At 39.9% G+C, this 17,259-nt stretch overlaps 3 protein-coding genes across 3 annotated transcripts in view; 2 read left to right on the top strand and 1 right to left on the bottom strand.

The window, feature by feature from the left end:
• caprin1b (cell cycle associated protein 1b) overlaps window positions 1-1,877 on the top strand; it is a 10,477-nt gene extending 8,600 nt beyond the window's left edge. Inside the window, exons 14-17 of the mRNA XM_010776579.1 lie at window positions 8-17; window positions 402-578; window positions 1,136-1,242; window positions 1,334-1,877. Of these exons, the coding sequence (XP_010774881.1) occupies window positions 8-17; window positions 402-578; window positions 1,136-1,242; window positions 1,334-1,420 (381 nt within the window). The 3' untranslated portion in view covers window positions 1,421-1,877. The remainder of the gene's footprint in view (window positions 1-7; window positions 18-401; window positions 579-1,135; window positions 1,243-1,333) is intronic.
• A 1,032-nt stretch (window positions 1,878-2,909) lies between these two features.
• nat10 (N-acetyltransferase 10) lies at window positions 2,910-12,590 on the top strand. The gene is made up of 29 exons (XM_010768098.1): window positions 2,910-3,025; window positions 3,771-3,891; window positions 4,344-4,435; window positions 4,522-4,693; window positions 4,858-4,980; window positions 5,065-5,126; window positions 5,215-5,329; window positions 5,556-5,663; window positions 5,815-5,948; window positions 6,040-6,133; window positions 6,214-6,312; window positions 6,406-6,542; window positions 7,054-7,178; window positions 7,268-7,418; window positions 7,916-8,012; window positions 8,110-8,226; window positions 8,725-8,826; window positions 8,914-8,988; window positions 9,077-9,193; window positions 9,290-9,423; window positions 9,518-9,566; window positions 9,651-9,747; window positions 9,839-9,946; window positions 10,611-10,783; window positions 10,875-10,994; window positions 11,193-11,291; window positions 11,478-11,551; window positions 11,645-11,725; window positions 11,812-12,590. Exons 2-29 carry the CDS (start codon window positions 3,778-3,780, stop codon window positions 11,954-11,956), a joined length of 3,114 nt encoding a protein of 1,037 aa, XP_010766400.1. The 5' UTR covers window positions 2,910-3,025; window positions 3,771-3,777; the 3' UTR covers window positions 11,957-12,590.
• On the bottom strand, window positions 12,194-17,098 carry mapda (N6-Methyl-AMP deaminase). The gene is made up of 10 exons (XM_010768086.1): window positions 16,960-17,098; window positions 16,692-16,822; window positions 15,225-15,285; window positions 15,063-15,150; window positions 14,583-14,664; window positions 14,275-14,401; window positions 13,536-13,616; window positions 13,312-13,450; window positions 13,132-13,232; window positions 12,194-12,553 (listed from the first exon to the last, which is right to left on the bottom strand). Exons 1-10 carry the CDS (start codon window positions 17,005-17,007, stop codon window positions 12,362-12,364), a joined length of 1,050 nt encoding a protein of 349 aa, XP_010766388.1. The 5' UTR covers window positions 17,008-17,098; the 3' UTR covers window positions 12,194-12,361.
• Window positions 17,099-17,259: the final 161 nt, after the last annotated feature.

The following is a 17,259-nucleotide window of genomic DNA, read 5'->3' on the forward strand; positions in this document are numbered from 1 at the left end:
AGAGCAGCTGCAGACAGGTGGGCAGATGTTTTCATTTTGTACTTACAGGATTGATTGTGTAAGATTTGTCTTCCTGACATAAAGTTACCATTAACTCTATTCTTTTTTTTTTTTGAACTTTTTATTTATTCCAAAAATATATAACATACATGGAGATGTACACAAAAGTCACCCCTGCCTCAGTTTACAGTCCACTCAAATCTGGACGTTATTGCTCACATACACACACACACATTACCCCTTTCCTTCCAAGTCTTGGCAAATTATACATAAATACAGACATTCATTTAAATTCTCTGACCTTTCCAATTAACTCTATTTTTATGAATAAATACTGTGTTCAAATGATACTGGAGATTGACTTGAATCCGTTTTGGGGCACCCACTGTGTTTTCTGGTAGTTGGTGCCTTCCATTCCCAGGACCAGTCAGCAGGCCAGCAGCCCCCCCAGCAGCAGGGCCCGGGCTTCACCAGGCAGGGCCAGTCCTTCTACAACAGCAGAGGCATGTCCCGCGGCGGACCTCGCAACGCCAGGGGGATGATCAACGGATACAGAGGCTCCTCGAACGGATTCAGAGGTAGGAACACATCCTACGGCCACAAACATATCCTTTATTTTCACTTAAGTGACATCACCTCATCTGTTAAAGATAGGGCTTTTTGTCATTCAGACATAGGTGTCAATTACATTATGGCTTAAGTCAGACTTAACAGAACCGTTACAGAGAAAATGGCATTGCTGACTTAGATTTTTTTAATTAATTTTGAAGCCTCAGTTAATGATCTTTGTTAGCATGGTACTCCTTCTCACAGTGACATCAAATGTCCCTATCGATTTTATTATTCATTAGAAATATTTTTGCCTTTTTTTAATTTAAAATGACAAGAATTTACAATTATTCAACATTTTTTTCTTGAATTATGTAACTTCATACTGGTGTTGCTTTTCAGTTTAAGCATTTTGATTAAATTCAGATTAGTTTAACTGTCTTTTTAACATAGTACCTGTCAAAGTAACCCTGATGCTTGTAGACATTTAGAATTGCATGCATGTCTGAAGGGTCAAAATGTTCAGAGCTTTCTTGGTATACATTTCAGGAGAAGCTTTTGAAGTTTCAAGTCTTCCTTCTTTCAGGTGGCTATGATGGATATCGTCCTCCGTTCGCCAATACTCAAAACTCTGGTTATGGACAGACTCAGTTCAACACACCTCGGGATTACTCAAACGGGAATTATCAGAGGGTATGAAAGAAGCTTTCAGTCCTCACTCTGTTGGCTTTGCTTTCTGTGGGAGTAGTTTCTAACATGTGGTTTTTTCCCTCTGTTGCTCCAGGAGGGTTACCAACCGAACTACAAGCGCGGCGCGGGTCAGGGACCCAGAGGAGTGTCGAGAGGCAGCACTCAGGCGATACGATCCTGAAAAGGCCTCTCATAATGACTGTGACTGACTAACTTGCACCACACTGAAAATTCCAAAACGCATTCGCCCCAGCTCACTCATGTTCTTTCTTTTTTTTTGTTCTTTATCAGTGGTATTTTTCCTGTCCCTTAAATCAAAGTAAACTCTGCTTTGGTATTTGGAAATATTAAATTGTTTAAAGTCTGAAACACAAGCTGAGCTGTAAATCCAATCATCGATTTACACATGCCATGTGTAACAATATTCCTGTAAACTTGAAAGATTTCATAAGTTATTTTTTGTATAAAAAAAATGCACCTGCCACTGCTGGTCCAACCCTTGGGAGTTTGTTCCCCTTCTTGGTTCTTTACTGTCATTTTAGTTTCTAAAAAAATGTTTTTATGTTCAATGAGCGCCCGTTTCCTTGTTTGTAAATTGATGTTGCTTCAAGAGCTTCAATAAAGTTGTGTTGCATACCCATGCTTCAGCCTTAGTTTTCCACTGTACAGTTACTCAATCTGAATCAGTTTAATTTGCCAGATGTGTGGACACTACACACAGAAGGAGATTGTTGTTAATGCACACATGTAGACATGCAGCTAAACATAAAGGACCACTAGGAAGGCCATAGAGCGTAGACCTCCAGTAAGCCCAATCTTCCAAAATGTAAGGTGTTCTTCCTTGGCCCATGATACACACTTGCACCAAGTATCATGAAAATGTAACCAGTAATGTTTCCCTTAGTCCTGTAGACATAGAGAAACAAACTAAGCTCTGCAGTTAAGTTTTCAAAGGTGAATGCACTTAAAGATTTAGCTATTATGTTTCTAAAAATAGGTGAAAGAAGATCCATTTATCAAGTAACAATAAAATACAATGTTTTAAAATGTGACTGTAAATTATAGTCCAATGATACTAGACTGCAATATGCTGAAGTGAATGATTAGTGTAACACCGTAGGTGACAAGTGCATACATTTCTATTTTAATTACTATATCTCATATACAACTGAGATGCTGCCTTTCAAATGTTGTATCAACTGTAATTTGTTTACAGCAACAATAAGAACTTGTGTTGTTTTTTTAAAAGTATTTGGACTGTTAGGCTAAATGTTATTTGTAATGCTAACAAATCCCTGACAAACGGTTTTATTAAAAAGCCAAATAACTCTATAGTCTATTGTCCATGCTGTGGTTGCTACTAGGTATGTTACCACAGAGAGGCGCGTGCTCATTTGGTGCACATGGTTAATGGGCTTTTCCCCCCTCAACTAATGCTGACAGGTAGAATTCAAAAATGATCTTTCCTCCTTCTTCTGGTATCACCAGCCCCTAATTTGAAACGTTAAAACTGGATATATTATTACATAAATCAAACCAATAAACGCGTACGTATAAATGAAGCAATAAGAGTTAAAGTTTTCCACCTGGCATACAGAACTCGGGGACTTACTTCCACATGTTTTCAGGATGCCGTCGCACTGTTCTGACGTCATACTGGGGGTCCTCCATGAACGGATGTCTCCACGTGAGTGTATCAACAGCATGATGCCTAGCATATAAAATCAGCCCTTGACTTGTTGGAATTGCATAAAGATTAAACAACCACTCGTTCCGATAACTGAAGGTAAGTGGAAACATTAAGTGTATTTTATTTATATGACACTTTCATTGCGTTTCTTCTTCGCTGTGTGGCTGATTTGAGTTTCCCTGCTGCCATGAACTCTCATTTGTTTTGGCTGCAAGTTAGCTTCAGTCTAACATTCCTCTTAACTCAGTTTTACAGCATTACTTTTGAATTGTTCAACTTCTATATTACCTAATAAGTTCCTCTTTAAAATTAGTAATCAAATGTGTTTTTCCGTGTATCTTTTTTTAAACGCCGATTTGGATAATAACGTCTCGAAAACATTCAAATACATAACATTTAGCCCATTTTATGAATGTAAATGTGGTTGTGCCTTTTGTAAAAAAAAATGCATTATTGTTTATTTTAAAAAGTGTGTTTTTTGTTATGTTTCCGAAAGATGTAAACAGGATGCATAATTATTATTATTGCAAGATTATCCATTAAATAAGAATATATTCCTGAAAACACAGCCTTATTTCTACTGTTTTAAGCAACTTAAACATTTTAACATCATTATTTCCTTTTACTGATAATAGTTTATTAGGAATGCTTCCTGCATTTCTTTTTATTTCACTACTTAATGCGACTGTTTTAATGGTAGATATCTGATGTTAAATGTTGTACATCACCATTTATGTTAGTGAAGAACAACTCAATTTGACAGCACTGTGGGTGTTACTGCACCATTTGTCACACTGTATCTCATACCGTTTGCTTCTTTGTGTTTTCTGACTCCTCTTAGTAAAACAATGGCAACAGTCCGCAAGAAGATAGACAACCGGATTCGAGTCCAGATTGAGAATGGAGTCGCTCTAAAGCACCGGACGATATATGTGGTGGTGGGAGATCGTGGGAGAGATCAGGTAATCTTAATCTATAGCTGTGTGTATATCAGTTTCAATTGAATTCAACACACACATCCTTTTGCACTAAGAAAAATGTCAATGGTGCTGCACTTTATGACATTCAGCATGTGTAAGAAGTGAGGGTTACCTTAATGGTAAAGACTATTGAAAAACTGATACTGATTCTGCTTGGGTCCTCAACATCCTTCATATGTTGATTTCCAGATACTCAACTATTCTGCCCAAAGGTAGCCCTTGTTTTTGTTGTTTTTCTGCTATTTTCTTTTGAACAAACCTTAACTCAGCTTGTCGTGTCACTGCATCTTCCTTTTCCATGATGTATGGTGACCGTGAATGAGCTATGAATCTTTTGCTGTTTAGTAAATGATGTATTTATGGAAATGCTGTCTGTAGTTGAAACTACAGTCCTTTAAAGTTCCTTTAAATATTTAAATCTGCCTTTGATCCAGGTTGTCATTCTGCATCACATGCTGTCTAAAGCTAGTGTGAAAGCACGGCCCTCTGTACTCTGGTGCTACAAAAAAGAGCTGGGCTTCAGCAGGTAAACTCCTCAGAGAATAAGCTGTTTGACATTTGTTGTATAATAAAGGAGAAGGGTATTAAACTTGTCTAAAATGCTTGAAACAGCAATCGGAAGAAGCGCATGAGACACCTGCAGAAGAAAATAAATACTGGCACGTTGAACCTGAATCAGGATGACCCGTTTGAACTCTTCATCGCTGCAACCAACATCCGCTACTGTTACTACAACGAGACCCACAAGATCCTGGGAAACACATACGGGATGTGCGTCCTGCAGGTGAGTGTCTCCTCGTCCGCTGCACACCAGAGTGCCTCTATCAAAGAACATGGAATATGGTTCATTTAATTGGCTCACAACCCACAAACCTTTCGGCTGTAGTCAGATTTTGATGTAGCAGATTGACTCGACTCATTTGAGGTTTTGTTTTCTGTGTCGCCCAGGACTTTGAAGCTCTCACTCCCAACCTGTTGGCGAGAACGGTTGAGACCGTAGAAGGAGGAGGTATAGTGGTGATTCTGCTGAGGACCGTGAACTCTCTCAAGCAGCTCTACACGATGACTATGGTAAGTCTTTAACTTGTTACATCTCCACACATGTCAGACTCTGTTAGCTCGACTTGGGATCATTGTGGTCTGTTTTTCTCCCAGGACGTGCACTCTCGGTACCGGACCGAGGCTCATCAGGATGTGGTGGGACGCTTCAATGAGAGGCAAGGGCTCTTATGGATTTCATAACATTTGGAGCATTTGGAGCCAAAAGTTAAATGGTATTCATTTATTTTGTTCAACTGTTTTCAGATTCATTCTGTCACTTGCATCCTGCAAGAACTGTGTTGTCATTGACGACCAACTCAACATCCTGCCAATCTCCAGCCACATGGCGAACATCAAGCCCATTCCTCCAAAGACTCAGGTAACTTTATTATAGGAGACATTATTTGTTGTTGCTCGTTGACTACGGAACATCCTCCTGAGGCATCTTAAAAGTTGCTTGACTTTCTAAGTCACTTGGGACTTGTCAGTCTTTTTGTTCACTTCTATAAACTACTTTGCAACTGTTTTTAAAAAGTGCTACATAAATGAAGTTTGCTTGCTTGTTGCTTGTTCCTGATTTCTGACCTGTTGTCTCGTTTCTTCAGGAGGACGGTCTGACTCCACGAGAACAGGAGCTGAAGGACCTAAAGGAATCTCTGCATGACACTCAGCCTGTGGGTGTGTTGGTGGACTGCTGCAAGACCATGGACCAGGTCAGTACCTCTCAGCTTTTAAACAATACAAAGTACAATGTTCAATGAAATGTACTGATCGTATTTGAAGTTACCAACACAAAGGAATTACACCTCAATAATTGTCCAGGTCATAATAAATGTAAATCTTAAGGTTTGAATTGTCCTCTAGGCTAAAGGAGTGCTGAAGTTCATCGAGGCGATCTCAGAGAAGACCCTGCGGACCACCGTGACTATGACGGCTGCCCGTGGTCGAGGCAAGTCTGCAGCTCTGGGGCTGGCTGTCGCTGGAGCTGTTGCATTTGGGTAAGATTGGTTTGATAATGTCTTACAAATAAACCAGTTCGGTATATTACGCTGACTTAATTTGATATTGATTTCCTGGTATTGTCCACAGCTATTCCAATATCTTTGTGACCTCCCCGAGCCCGGACAACCTGCACACCATGTTTGAATTCATCTTCAAAGGCTTTGATTCTCTGCAGTATCAGGTATGCAGTCTGAGAGTCTTCTCTGTATCAAGGACTGTACGTTAATACACTAAGCTCACATCCCCTTTTGCATTTTGTAGGAGCATCTTGACTATGAGATCATCCAGTCTTTAAATCCAGACTTCAACAAAGCTGTGGTGAGAGTGAACATCTTCAAAGAGCACCGGCAGACAATCCAGGTAAACAAGACCAGGCCACTCTTCTCAAAGTTAGTTATATATCATATTTATTGAATGACTCGCCTCTAACCTTCCTGTCCATGTGACCAACAGTACATCCACCCAGGAGACGCAGTGAAGCTGGGTCAGGCTGAGCTGCTGGTGATAGACGAGGCCGCCGCCATCCCTCTGCCTCTGGTGAAGAAACTGCTGGGGCCTTACCTGGTGTTCATGGCCTCCACCATCAACGGGTCAGTATGCTGGATGACATGCATGATCCAATATCACACTACTTTTGTCCAAATAACTATACAAGCAAAGACATTTAGAGGTGGTATTTTCATTATTATGGGTTTATTTATAAGTCAGTTTGTTCTTTGATGCTTTGGCAAAAACATGAATACCAATAAAAGCCATTGAAAGGAAGGAAAACAAATATTTATAAAAAGCAGTTATTCAATGCATTTTTGGATTGTTTTGTTTAAAAATAGTCTAGAAATCCGCAATATGATGTTTGTAAAGCCTAGGTTACATATGCTGGATTTTTCTTTGAACAATAGTCAAAACCCCTGATAATATTCAGTTTTGTAAAATAGAATATTTGTATTTTAACACACCTCGAGAACCCTTCAACCAGTAATTCTGAATAGAGTTTTGAAATGGTTGATATTTCAGTTTTACTTCACTATTTCAGCTTTACTTCACTATTTCAGCTGTAGCTCTTGGCCTCTCTCACCGCTGTGTTCCTCTCTCTCTCTGCAGATATGAAGGCACCGGGCGCTCTCTTTCCCTCAAACTGATCCAGCAGCTGCGGCAACAGAGTGCCGACAGTCAGCAGAACATGTCTGCAGAGAACAGGAGCTCCAACACAGAGAGGCTGGCAGCAGGTACAGACATCAGGGATCTGTCTGTGGTTGCTTAGTGACCAATGTGAGTCAGCAAAACGGACTGACTGTTTCTCTGTCTCTGCACACAGCTCGCTCTCTCCACGAGGTCACTCTTCACGAGTCGATCCGGTACGCCCCTGGAGACGCTGTGGAGAAGTGGCTGAACGACCTGCTGTGTCTCGACTGTATGAACATACCCAGACTCATCTCCGGCTGCCCCCTCCCACAGACCTGTGACCTGTATCCTTTATGCACCGACCTGGTCAGCCCGGGTTACATTACATTACTGACCTATTGTCCTCTGCCACATACTGGTTTACATACAGCATGTAATGGAAGCAAAACATGTTTTACATATAATTAAGAAAAGGGGATGACACTTGTAATAAAATCAATTATTGCCTTCCAGTTAATATCAACTGGTATGTTTCAACCCTCTTCTTAAGTTTTCCAATATCCACTTCAAATATTTCTAAAGATATAACAAAACTTGGGGCTTACAGAGAACATTTCTCTTTCTATCACTTCTCATCTCTTTTTTGATATTACCATTCAGGACCATAACATGTAATGCATGAAACAAGAAATAAACTGCTGTGTAGCTAATCATAATCTTATGTTAATCAAATCAGACAACGAAAAATGTGAAATGTTGTATCACTTGCATGCAACTGTCTGAGTGACACACTCCTACACACCAGTTTGTTCTGCGTTTGTCCTTAACCCCCACTGTGCAGGTACTATGTGAACAGAGACACCCTGTTCTGTTACCACAAGGCGTCTGAGGCCTTCCTGCAGAGGCTGATGGCCCTCTACGTGGCCTCGCACTACAAGGTGAGAATCTTAGTCTGAGGATCACATTGCATCCTACGCACAGTATCCTGTCATCTGTTTGTTTATTCGCCGTCTCAAATATTTTCTCTGGATCCAGAATTCCCCCAACGACCTGCAGATGTTGTCCGATGCTCCGGCCCATCACCTCTTCTGCCTCCTCCCTCCTGTCCCCCCCACACAGAACGCTCTGCCCGAGGTCCTCGCTGTGGTGCAGGTAAAACACAGCTGACTGCCGGCCATTTGATCAGATATTTGTTTCATTAAGTGTTAGACCTGTCAATTTTACTTGTTCATTTTGAGGTTTCGTAGGTTGTTTCTTTTTTTTTAGTTGACTAAAGGTCTGGGCATGTTGCTTATCTTTGTCAAAGAAAACCCTAACTTATCTTAGTTTTAGTCAATGACAAACTGTTGAGTTTTTAGTCACTAGCTTATTTTGAACATTTGATGTCAGTCAGTCCAGCCAAAACATGACTTTGTTTATTTCTTCCAAGCCATGTTGTTGCTATAGTTACCGTAACTTAAATAAGTAAGTTACTCCAAACCCTGACTATGCTCATCGTGTGCTGCCGCTGTAGTCCTGTTATGCAGCACAGGAGACACACATATGCTCAGTTACAGCTTTTATTAAAAAAATTACCATTTGTGTATGCTTCTATCTTTTTAATTTGTGAATTGACTTGACTCTTAGTAAATGTACATTTGTTTTTCTCAGGTGTGTCTGGAGGGAGAAATATCTCGGCAGTCCATCTTGAACAGTCTGTCCAGAGGAAAGAAGGCCTCTGGGGACCTGATTCCCTGGACGGTGTCAGAGCAGGTACACACTCGATACAAGCGCTTTGAGATTTTTGAACTCACATTATCAACGAGCAAATATTTTATCCTCTACTTTTTCTCTTTGTAGTTCCAAGACCCAGAGTTTGGCGGCCTCTCCGGAGGCAGAGTGGTGCGGATCGCTGTCAACCCAGACTACCAGGGGGTAAGAGCTTGCACAAGTCTCAGCATGTTCCCAGTTTCATTTTAATCTGCATGTTCTGAATCTAACTGGTTCTCCACCTGTCCTCCAGATGGGCTACGGCTCCAGAGCTCTCCAACTGCTGCAGATGTACTACGAGGGCAAGTTCCCCACCATGGATGAGAGCACAAGCTCAAATCCAAATGAGATCACATCCGTCAGCAGCGAGGTAATGAAATGACATATATTCAGCAATATTTAGAAGACATCGATTACACACATGCATTGTAACTAGGGTAGAAACTCATGTGTCTCTCGTGTGCAGGCTGTCAGTCTGCTGGAGGAGGTGATCACTCCTCGGAAAGAGCTCCCCCCTCTGCTGCTGAAGCTGAGTGAGAGGAGAGCGGAGAGACTGGACTATCTGGGAGTCTCCTATGGCCTTACTACAAGGCTGCTCAAGTGAGTGTCCTTGAATATGGAGATGAGGGTTGTTGTATTTTTGCAGATTTTTTATTTCATTTCAAAAATTAAAAAACTTTTTGCAACCTGGCAGGTTCTGGAGGAAAGCTGGTTATACTCCGGTCTACTTAAGACAAACCCCTGTAAGTATAAAAAGAGATTGTTATATATTTGTCTGTGCATTTTGCTGTCGTCACAGGCTGTAATGATTGTGTGTGTGTCTGTAGAACGACCTGACAGGAGAGCACTCCTGCGTGATGCTGAAGGAGCTGAACACAGATGACTCCCCGGAGCAGAGCCAGTGGCTCTCTGCCTTCTGGAAAGGTGAACTTCAACAACTTCCCTGCACTGCCTCTGGAGATCTGCTTTGTTTGACCTCATGATAGTCTGACTACAAAGTTATTGTTTCCTTCAGATTTCCGCCGGCGCTTCCTGTCTCTCCTCTCCTACCAGTTCAGCAGCTTCCATCCCAGCATGTCACTCAGCATCCTGCAGAACAAGAAGTCCAAGGACGAGACCACCGGTAAGACTCCTTCAATAACTGATGCTGTCACACTAGAGGGTAGGGATGCTAGCGATTATTCAATTTTTCGAATATTCGTTACAGTCTCCATAATCGAAAATTATTTTTAAAATTCGATTTTAGTTATATATTTTTTTATTATTATTTATGTTTTTCTTTTTTTCCTGGCTTAGTTTCAACCAAAATATATAATAATAATCGATTAATATTCGCCAGGGCTGTCCGATTTTCAAATTTGATCATGGTCATTTTCTGGCATCCCTACTAGAGGGAGACAGAGCTCAACAGTGAGGTTCCAGAAGTGAAAAACCTATTCAACAGAAGGTTCAGATTATTAGCCAAAAGGTTGTAAGCATCCAAAGTAAACGTATCATGCTCTCTGAGACTGTGAACACTTTATTCCAGCTCGTGCTTCAAATGCAAACGCCATATTTGTTATTTTATGAAGAAGTGTGTGATCAAACGAGTTTCATTGAGATCCTAAGTCCCTGGAATCATTTCTCTGTAACTGCTAATATAAACGCCAACTGTGTGGTCCTTTTAAAAAAAAATGGGAGCCCTATCTTTATTCATTTGAATATTTTGATCTGTATTGTAGCAGTTCTAACCCTACAGATTTCCTCTCCACCTCACACACTTTCTGACCTGCCTTTGACCTCCACAGTTCTCAGCAGATCCGAGCTGGCCTCCAATTTCAGCCCCTACGACCTCAAGCGCCTGGAGCTGTATTCGAGGAGCATGGTGGACTACCACCTCATCATGGACCTGGTCCCAACAGTGGCTCGCATGTTCTTCCTCAAGCAGCTCGGGGACGTGTCTCTCTCCGCAGCACAGTGTGTACGTTTCCCTTGAGCTCATGGTTTCAGATTTTTCTTTGTCGTGAATTCAGTTTTATTTGAACCCGTTGCTTTCCCTTTTTTTCCTCTAGGCTCTACTGCTCGGCATAGGTTTACAGCACAAATCAGTAGACCAGCTGGAAAAGGAAATTGAACTCCCAAGCTCGCAGCTCATGGGCCTCTTCAACCGCCTGATCCGGAAATTTGTCCAAGTAAGTTTACTTCTAAAAGCCGTACATGCTGTGAGGAAGATGCCATCTAATGTAATGTAATACTTCTGCAACAACATTACTCTTTGTATATGTGTTGCACTGTTGGAGGAGCCTGTGGCTGAAGTTTTGTATTGCCATTTCTACCCTGTAGCTAATGTGCACATGAATATAAAGGCTTGAAACTTGAAACAATCCTAGGTCTTCACCAGCATCCAAGAAAAAGCCATTGAGGCAGAGATGGCGACTTCTATAGACGTTTCCATGGAGCCCACTGTCAGAAGCCTCAATGATGATCTGGTATGTGTTTAACAACTCTGATTATTTTTCAAACCTTTGCTGGTTTCAAATGCTCATGTGGAAAGTGTTGATTTTCTTTTTTCCTCTATGTAAAGTAACCTATCAGGGAAAATAATGAATATAAGAAAAAATTGCGTTTGTTTGTTTGGGGGGAAAAAGGTTTAAAAATGAATCTGTCACTCACAGAACGAAGCGGCTAAGGAGTTTGATGAGAAACACAAGCAGGATGTGGAGAAAGTCAAGGAAATGGACATGGAAGAGTGAGTATAAGGTTTTGAGGAGGGGTGATTTTGGTCATTTGTGTAGCATCTTGAAAATATGCAGTTTTAATAATTTCCTTTTTGTATTTACAGGTACACGATCCGTGGAGATAATGAGGAATGGGACCAGGTGCTGAAGAAAGCAGGGACCACAGCGGTCGTCAGCATCAAAAGGTGCAGTGACATCAGGATGTTTGGCAGACTGTGGTTGTTTGGGATGTTGTAGAAACATGTTTGTAACAATGTCCTTCTCCCAACAGTGAAAAGAAGAGGAAGTACGAAGGGGAAAACACAAAAGCAAGCAATGGGGCTCCAGAGCATGGAAAACTGAAAAAGAAAGAGACACAACACGGAAAATTCAAGAAGAACAAGGACAAGCAGGGCAAATTTGGAAAGAGGGCGTGACCGTAAAGTGCTGTGTTGACAGGAAAGTGTGGGAACCAAGCGGTATCAACATGATGATGATGATACTGAAGAGCACCTAAAAGACTGGATATCCTCTGAGATATCATTTCTTATGCTTATGATTTTTTTATTTCTACAGTACGTCATAACAAGTTTGTTGCTTTGTTTTATGGTGTGTGTGTGCAACATTGCAGAGACCCTGTATATCGGCAGCAAATAACACACTTACACACGTTGTACTAAATAGGAAGGATTTACTTTCAGTTATTTTAAACATTTTCACAGTATGTTTAGAGTTTCCCTTTTAGTTGAAGACATGATTTCTACATTGTAAAATGTTAATGAATACGTTCTATAACATGATTTCTGAGGTATATTAAAGGCTGTCAGTTTCCCTGTAATGGATCACTTGAACACATGAGGCTTTAAATCAATCCACTTCTGTTTGAGCTGCTGTTTCACGGTGTCCGGGGCAAAGATACAGTCTATGGCATCATGGGAAAGTTTCCACACAGCTTCACGACTGAGATCAAACGTGGAAGCTGCCAGCTGATATTCCTGAGACAAGTCCGTACTGAAGACTCCTTTATCATCCGTCTGTAATGTGACAAAGAATAAAATCATTCATGGTCAACATGGTGTCAATTCAGGTTCTATATCAGGTGTCCCTAACCCTTACATGGTTACAGTTTCATGGTGCATACTTTAGTGTCATTTGACAGTCAGTGTCCATATGTAATAAGTGTAATATTAGCTGGGTGTGATAAGTGATTATATTGGCTGTTAAACGGGTGTTATAACGTGTACATCAGGTGTTATGTAGAAATCAAGCAATCAATTATTTTCCAAAATATTTATGTGATTGCCCAATTAAGGGTTGAAGTAATGATGACTTAGCAATTTAGGAAGCAAGCATATTCCAAAAAATTTCCATTCATAATGTCTCATAAAATAGACTGTATACGGTATTCTATACCTCGACTAATGAATTAGAATTTAGCAAACAAAATAATAATCTTTGTTAAGTTTTGAAATACATCATTCTGACTTTGGAAGTCTTTGTAAAGACAGTTAAGTATGTCATTAAACATATAAAACCGTCAGTTAAGTATGCCACAAAATGTCAAGATGCAATTAAAAACTGGTCATAGTATCGTATGTGAGGCGAAACTTACACAAATCACACTGGGATGTCCCATCTGGTACCAGTGTTTGAAATGATGATCGGAGTAACGTGCTACCGTTTGTCCTTTGACGTTTGATGTCAGGCAGAGCTCTGAGATAAAAAAAAAAAACCCATAAGCAAATCCACTGGTGCTCGCCTCAGAAAATAAATCTTTGAATCTCACTCTTACCCAGAGGTATGTTGTGCTTCACCACTTTGTCAACAAGCCCTTGAGATCCCCCCATGGCCGGGTGCAGGAAGGTGCCGTGACCGATCCTGTCCGGAGGAAGATCCAGGAGCAGGTCGGACTCCTCCAGCTGGGACGGGACCTGCAACCGTTCATGTTGGAACATCAGATCTCTCACAGATAATGTGCTCACCGATAACGGATTACATTTAATGTTGTGGTCATACTTCTGAGAGGTGCAGGGACAACTTCAGTCCACAGTTCTTTGCCTTCTGTAGAGCAGGAAGTAGGTCTTTGCCATGGCCAACCTGAGAGGGAAAAGTACATTCATTAACAGGAAGTGTTGTGAGTAAATGTCAGACTCGTGGATTCCTTTTAAATCTCACTGAATATTTGATTTTTAATGAAATTATTGTTTACTGTACCATCCCTTTCATTTGCAACTATTATTTTTGCAAATAGCATCATTTTAATATAGCAATGCATCTGTCAAAAAATAAACAAGAAACCACGTTGGGATCAGTCATTGGAATACTCCCACAAACTATAGTGACTGCTAACACCGTGGACTACTAAAAAACCTGAGCAAATTGTTCAACAGCTACCATTATGAAAGACTGCACTTTCTGTAAGACATAACATCAACCATTGTTTTTTATGCTTTTGTCTTTACATTACCTTCATAAATGTATAAGTAAACGTATTTGTAGCTTGCACTTAAAAGCACAAGTATCAGAAGCAAAAGTACTATTTCTGAACATTCCATAACCTGCAAAAAAACGCTAGTCTAACTGGTCCCCAACTAGTGGGTATTGTAACTCTAATGGTACGTAATATTAGGAGTAAAACTGTCTTTTTGATCCGTCTGAGAAATACAGCCAGCACATGTGAAAGGCAGAAACTGGTAACACAGAGAAATTAAATAGTGAATGTTTTAAATTCCGATGATGCTCAATTTGTACTAACCGTTGGATCTCCACTGAGGTCGAGTCCCAACACCAAACCATCAGACGACAGCATGAAGTCCTCAGCAAGCTTCACCGTCTCCATGGCAACTTCAGTTCCATTCCTGCGGTCAATCGCCACCAGAAACCTTGAGAACAAATGAACACATTTACAACCATTCAACTACTGTGGCCAGCACTCACGTTCCTAGATCATCATGGTAAAACATTATGCAGACTGTAATGGGAGTGTGTTCAACACAGGCACTTCTCACACACACAAAAATAAACATTTCCCGACTTGCACACACAAATAAAACTGTTGCCTACCTCACATCAATGTCCACTCCTTCGCTTTTGCATTGTTTAATGGCTTCGATGACGGTTTCAATGTAACTCTTCTTTGTCAATCCTATAGGGAAAAGGTATTAAACTTGTTTCAAATTCTTCAAGTTTGTTTTATGTTTTGCACCAAAGTGTTTCCAAAAGACACACATATACTGTAAATGTATACACATTAGGGGTGTAAACGACACATTTAAATCACAATACAACACTATTTCTATTGTGTGGACAATGATGGCATGTTTTAAGAAATCAAAGTCTGCCACGATACAATATAAATATTTTACACATTTGTATCAACTCACGAAACAAATAAAATTGGATTTTTTTTAAATCATGTTTTCTTCAAAGACGTGCCATGGGAATACAAAATATCTGTGTAAACTGTCTAATTTGAGAGCCTAATAATTTAATAAAACAACCTTGACAGTAAATCACTTCTCAGATATAAGGCTGCTTCTCCACCTGTGTGTTTCTCTTCCCTTGGTGTACTTCTCAGCTCTAAATATTTGACACCATCTGCTGCAAACTCTTTGATCACATCTGTAGCAACCTGCGAAGAGAGAAAAGAAACAGCTGTCAGTAACATTCTGTGCAAAACATTTATATCAAACAGTCAGCCCTCACCATCAGGATGTCTTCCTCCGTGTCCACCAGCTGATGGATGACCTTGAAGACTTGGAAACACCTGCAGACATCAAGTATGCTTAAGTTGACATCTTCCTCGTGCAGATCAATGTTGTCCGTTTTGCTATTTGTTTGGTCAACAGGCTGTAAACATCATGCATAGGACTACAGTTTTTTTCTATGGAAAGATTTATTATAATTTACAGCAGTGAAGCAATACAAATGAAAGTCATACAATTTTTCATAACATAAGGTGGACTAAAATCCAATAAAAAGCGACATGTCGTACTTGTTCAGACTACATGACATGGAAGCTATTGAAATGTGTTCTGACTTTTTTTAAATGGAAACTGCTGACTTGTTATATCACTATTAAAATAAATTCAATGTGTCCTATTTTGCATTGTAGTAATAAAATGCGGCATTGATTTGGAGGGATCCAAGACACATGATGTGGAAGCTTATTCAAAATCTGAAATAATCTTCTTTTTAAATATTTATTCAAGATCAATTAATTACACATCAAGTGAATGTCTGCCCAATAACCAACATAAAACTACATTCATAGATAATGCTCCTGCATGGGCAGGTCATTATTTTGTATTCTATTCTATTCGTTGATGTTTCATGTATAACTATTCCATTTCCATTTTTCAATATGATTAATTAAACAATATATATACACATATCTATGCCTACAATTCATTATAATATTATTATGATAAAAATGCCATTTACACCTGCGCGCAATTTTCTTATAGATTTGACCCCTTTAAAAAAGAAAAACCTCCTCTTCCCATTGTCACATTACTATTACTGCGGTCAAGAAAGCTTACTCGGTCAATAACAAATATACCTAAAAAACATACCAAACATATTCATAAATACTGGAGCTTAAATTAAGAAATATGGTCTATATAATGTGATCAATAATTAGTTAAAACAAACTACGTATAACTACCACATTATAACTGAGTGAATGTAAAACTTAAGGAGTTTCAAAATAAAATACTTTTGAAATCTCATATCGCTATCGTCCATCTGTTTTTAGATAAGAATAAAACAAAAACTCTCCAGTATCAAATACTTATTTCACTCCAGGATGATAGCAGGACATCCCATCTATTCACTCAGAGAATATCAAGATAATCTGATGTACAGTTTCAAAATAAAATACCTTTGAAGTCTCATATGAGCTATTATCCCTCTGTTTTTAGAAAAGAATAAATCAAAAACAGATTATCCTGATATTCTCTCAATTGGGGTGTGCTGCTACCACCCTGGAGTGAAATACGTCTTTAATAATTGACAGTTTTTGTTTTATTCTTATCTAAAAACAGTAAGACCTTAATACCCACCCATTGTTATACTTCTACTTGTGAAATAACGACGATGTCATCATCAAATATAGCTCTAATTGATACAAAATGGGTCCTTTATTAAACTTTCATATCAAGTTATACGCACTCATCCAGGGTCCTCCGCTGGCCCTTGCCGATGGCCGTCATGCCGTGTCCGATGTTGAGCTGCGGTTTCCGGCTGATGAGCTTCTCGATGGTCGGGCAGCTGACGGAGCCGTTGAGGTGAGCATGGAGCTCCTGGTGACGGTTTGAAACGCTGACGTTAGCATCTAGGACTAGGTAACTATAAATGTACACAAACATACTTTTAACCGTGTTTAAACTCCTCACACTTTCTTCTCATCTTAAGATGTATCAATTATTTTGCGACTTACCACTTTTGGCAGCTCCCGATAGAAGACATCGACCTCATTGTCCATCATCACAAATAAAACAAAGCCTGTGTAATCCTGAGCTGTGACGAGCTGCAGGCTGAGGCTGTCACTTAACGCTGACACTGTTTTCAGTCTGTATTTCGCTGTGACACCAAGTGTAACACAGTAATAAGCCCCCATCTTTTAGGGGGATTCTCCTCCTCAAGGTTCCGCTTCTTAAATCGTTGAAACCCATGAGACGACTTATATTTACTTATTAGTTCATGTATTATTTGATTGCCGTTTGAAGAAAGGGAAAAT

The sequence above is a fragment of the Notothenia coriiceps genome, unplaced genomic scaffold (genome assembly GCF_000735185.1).
Source record: "Notothenia coriiceps isolate Sejong01 unplaced genomic scaffold, NC01 NC01_scaffold00000339, whole genome shotgun sequence".
NCBI classification, from domain to species: domain Eukaryota; kingdom Metazoa; phylum Chordata; class Actinopteri; order Perciformes; family Nototheniidae; genus Notothenia; species Notothenia coriiceps.

What these genes read in the sequence shown, in the direction of transcription:
- nat10 (XM_010768098.1), top strand. Translation starts at nt 3,778, where the DNA reads ATGGCAACAGTCCGCAAGAAGATAGACAACCGGATTCGAGTCCAGATT. An exon ending in GAGATCGTGGGAGAGATCAG is followed by an intron (nt 3,892 to 4,343) that starts GTAATCTTAATC and finishes CCTTTGATCCAG; the next exon opens with GTTGTCATTCTGCATCACAT. An exon ending in TCAACCCAGACTACCAGGGG is followed by an intron (nt 8,989 to 9,076) that starts GTAAGAGCTTGC and finishes CCTGTCCTCCAG; the next exon opens with ATGGGCTACGGCTCCAGAGC.
- mapda (XM_010768086.1), bottom strand. Translation starts at nt 17,007, where the DNA reads ATGATGGACAATGAGGTCGATGTCTTCTATCGGGAGCTGCCAAAAGTG. An exon ending in GGAGTGGACATTGATGTGAG is followed by an intron (nt 14,402 to 14,582) that starts GTAGGCAACAGT and finishes TTTGTTCTCAAG; the next exon opens with GTTTCTGGTGGCGATTGACC. An exon ending in TGTCCCTGCACCTCTCAGAA is followed by an intron (nt 13,451 to 13,535) that starts GTATGACCACAA and finishes GAACGGTTGCAG; the next exon opens with GTCCCGTCCCAGCTGGAGGA.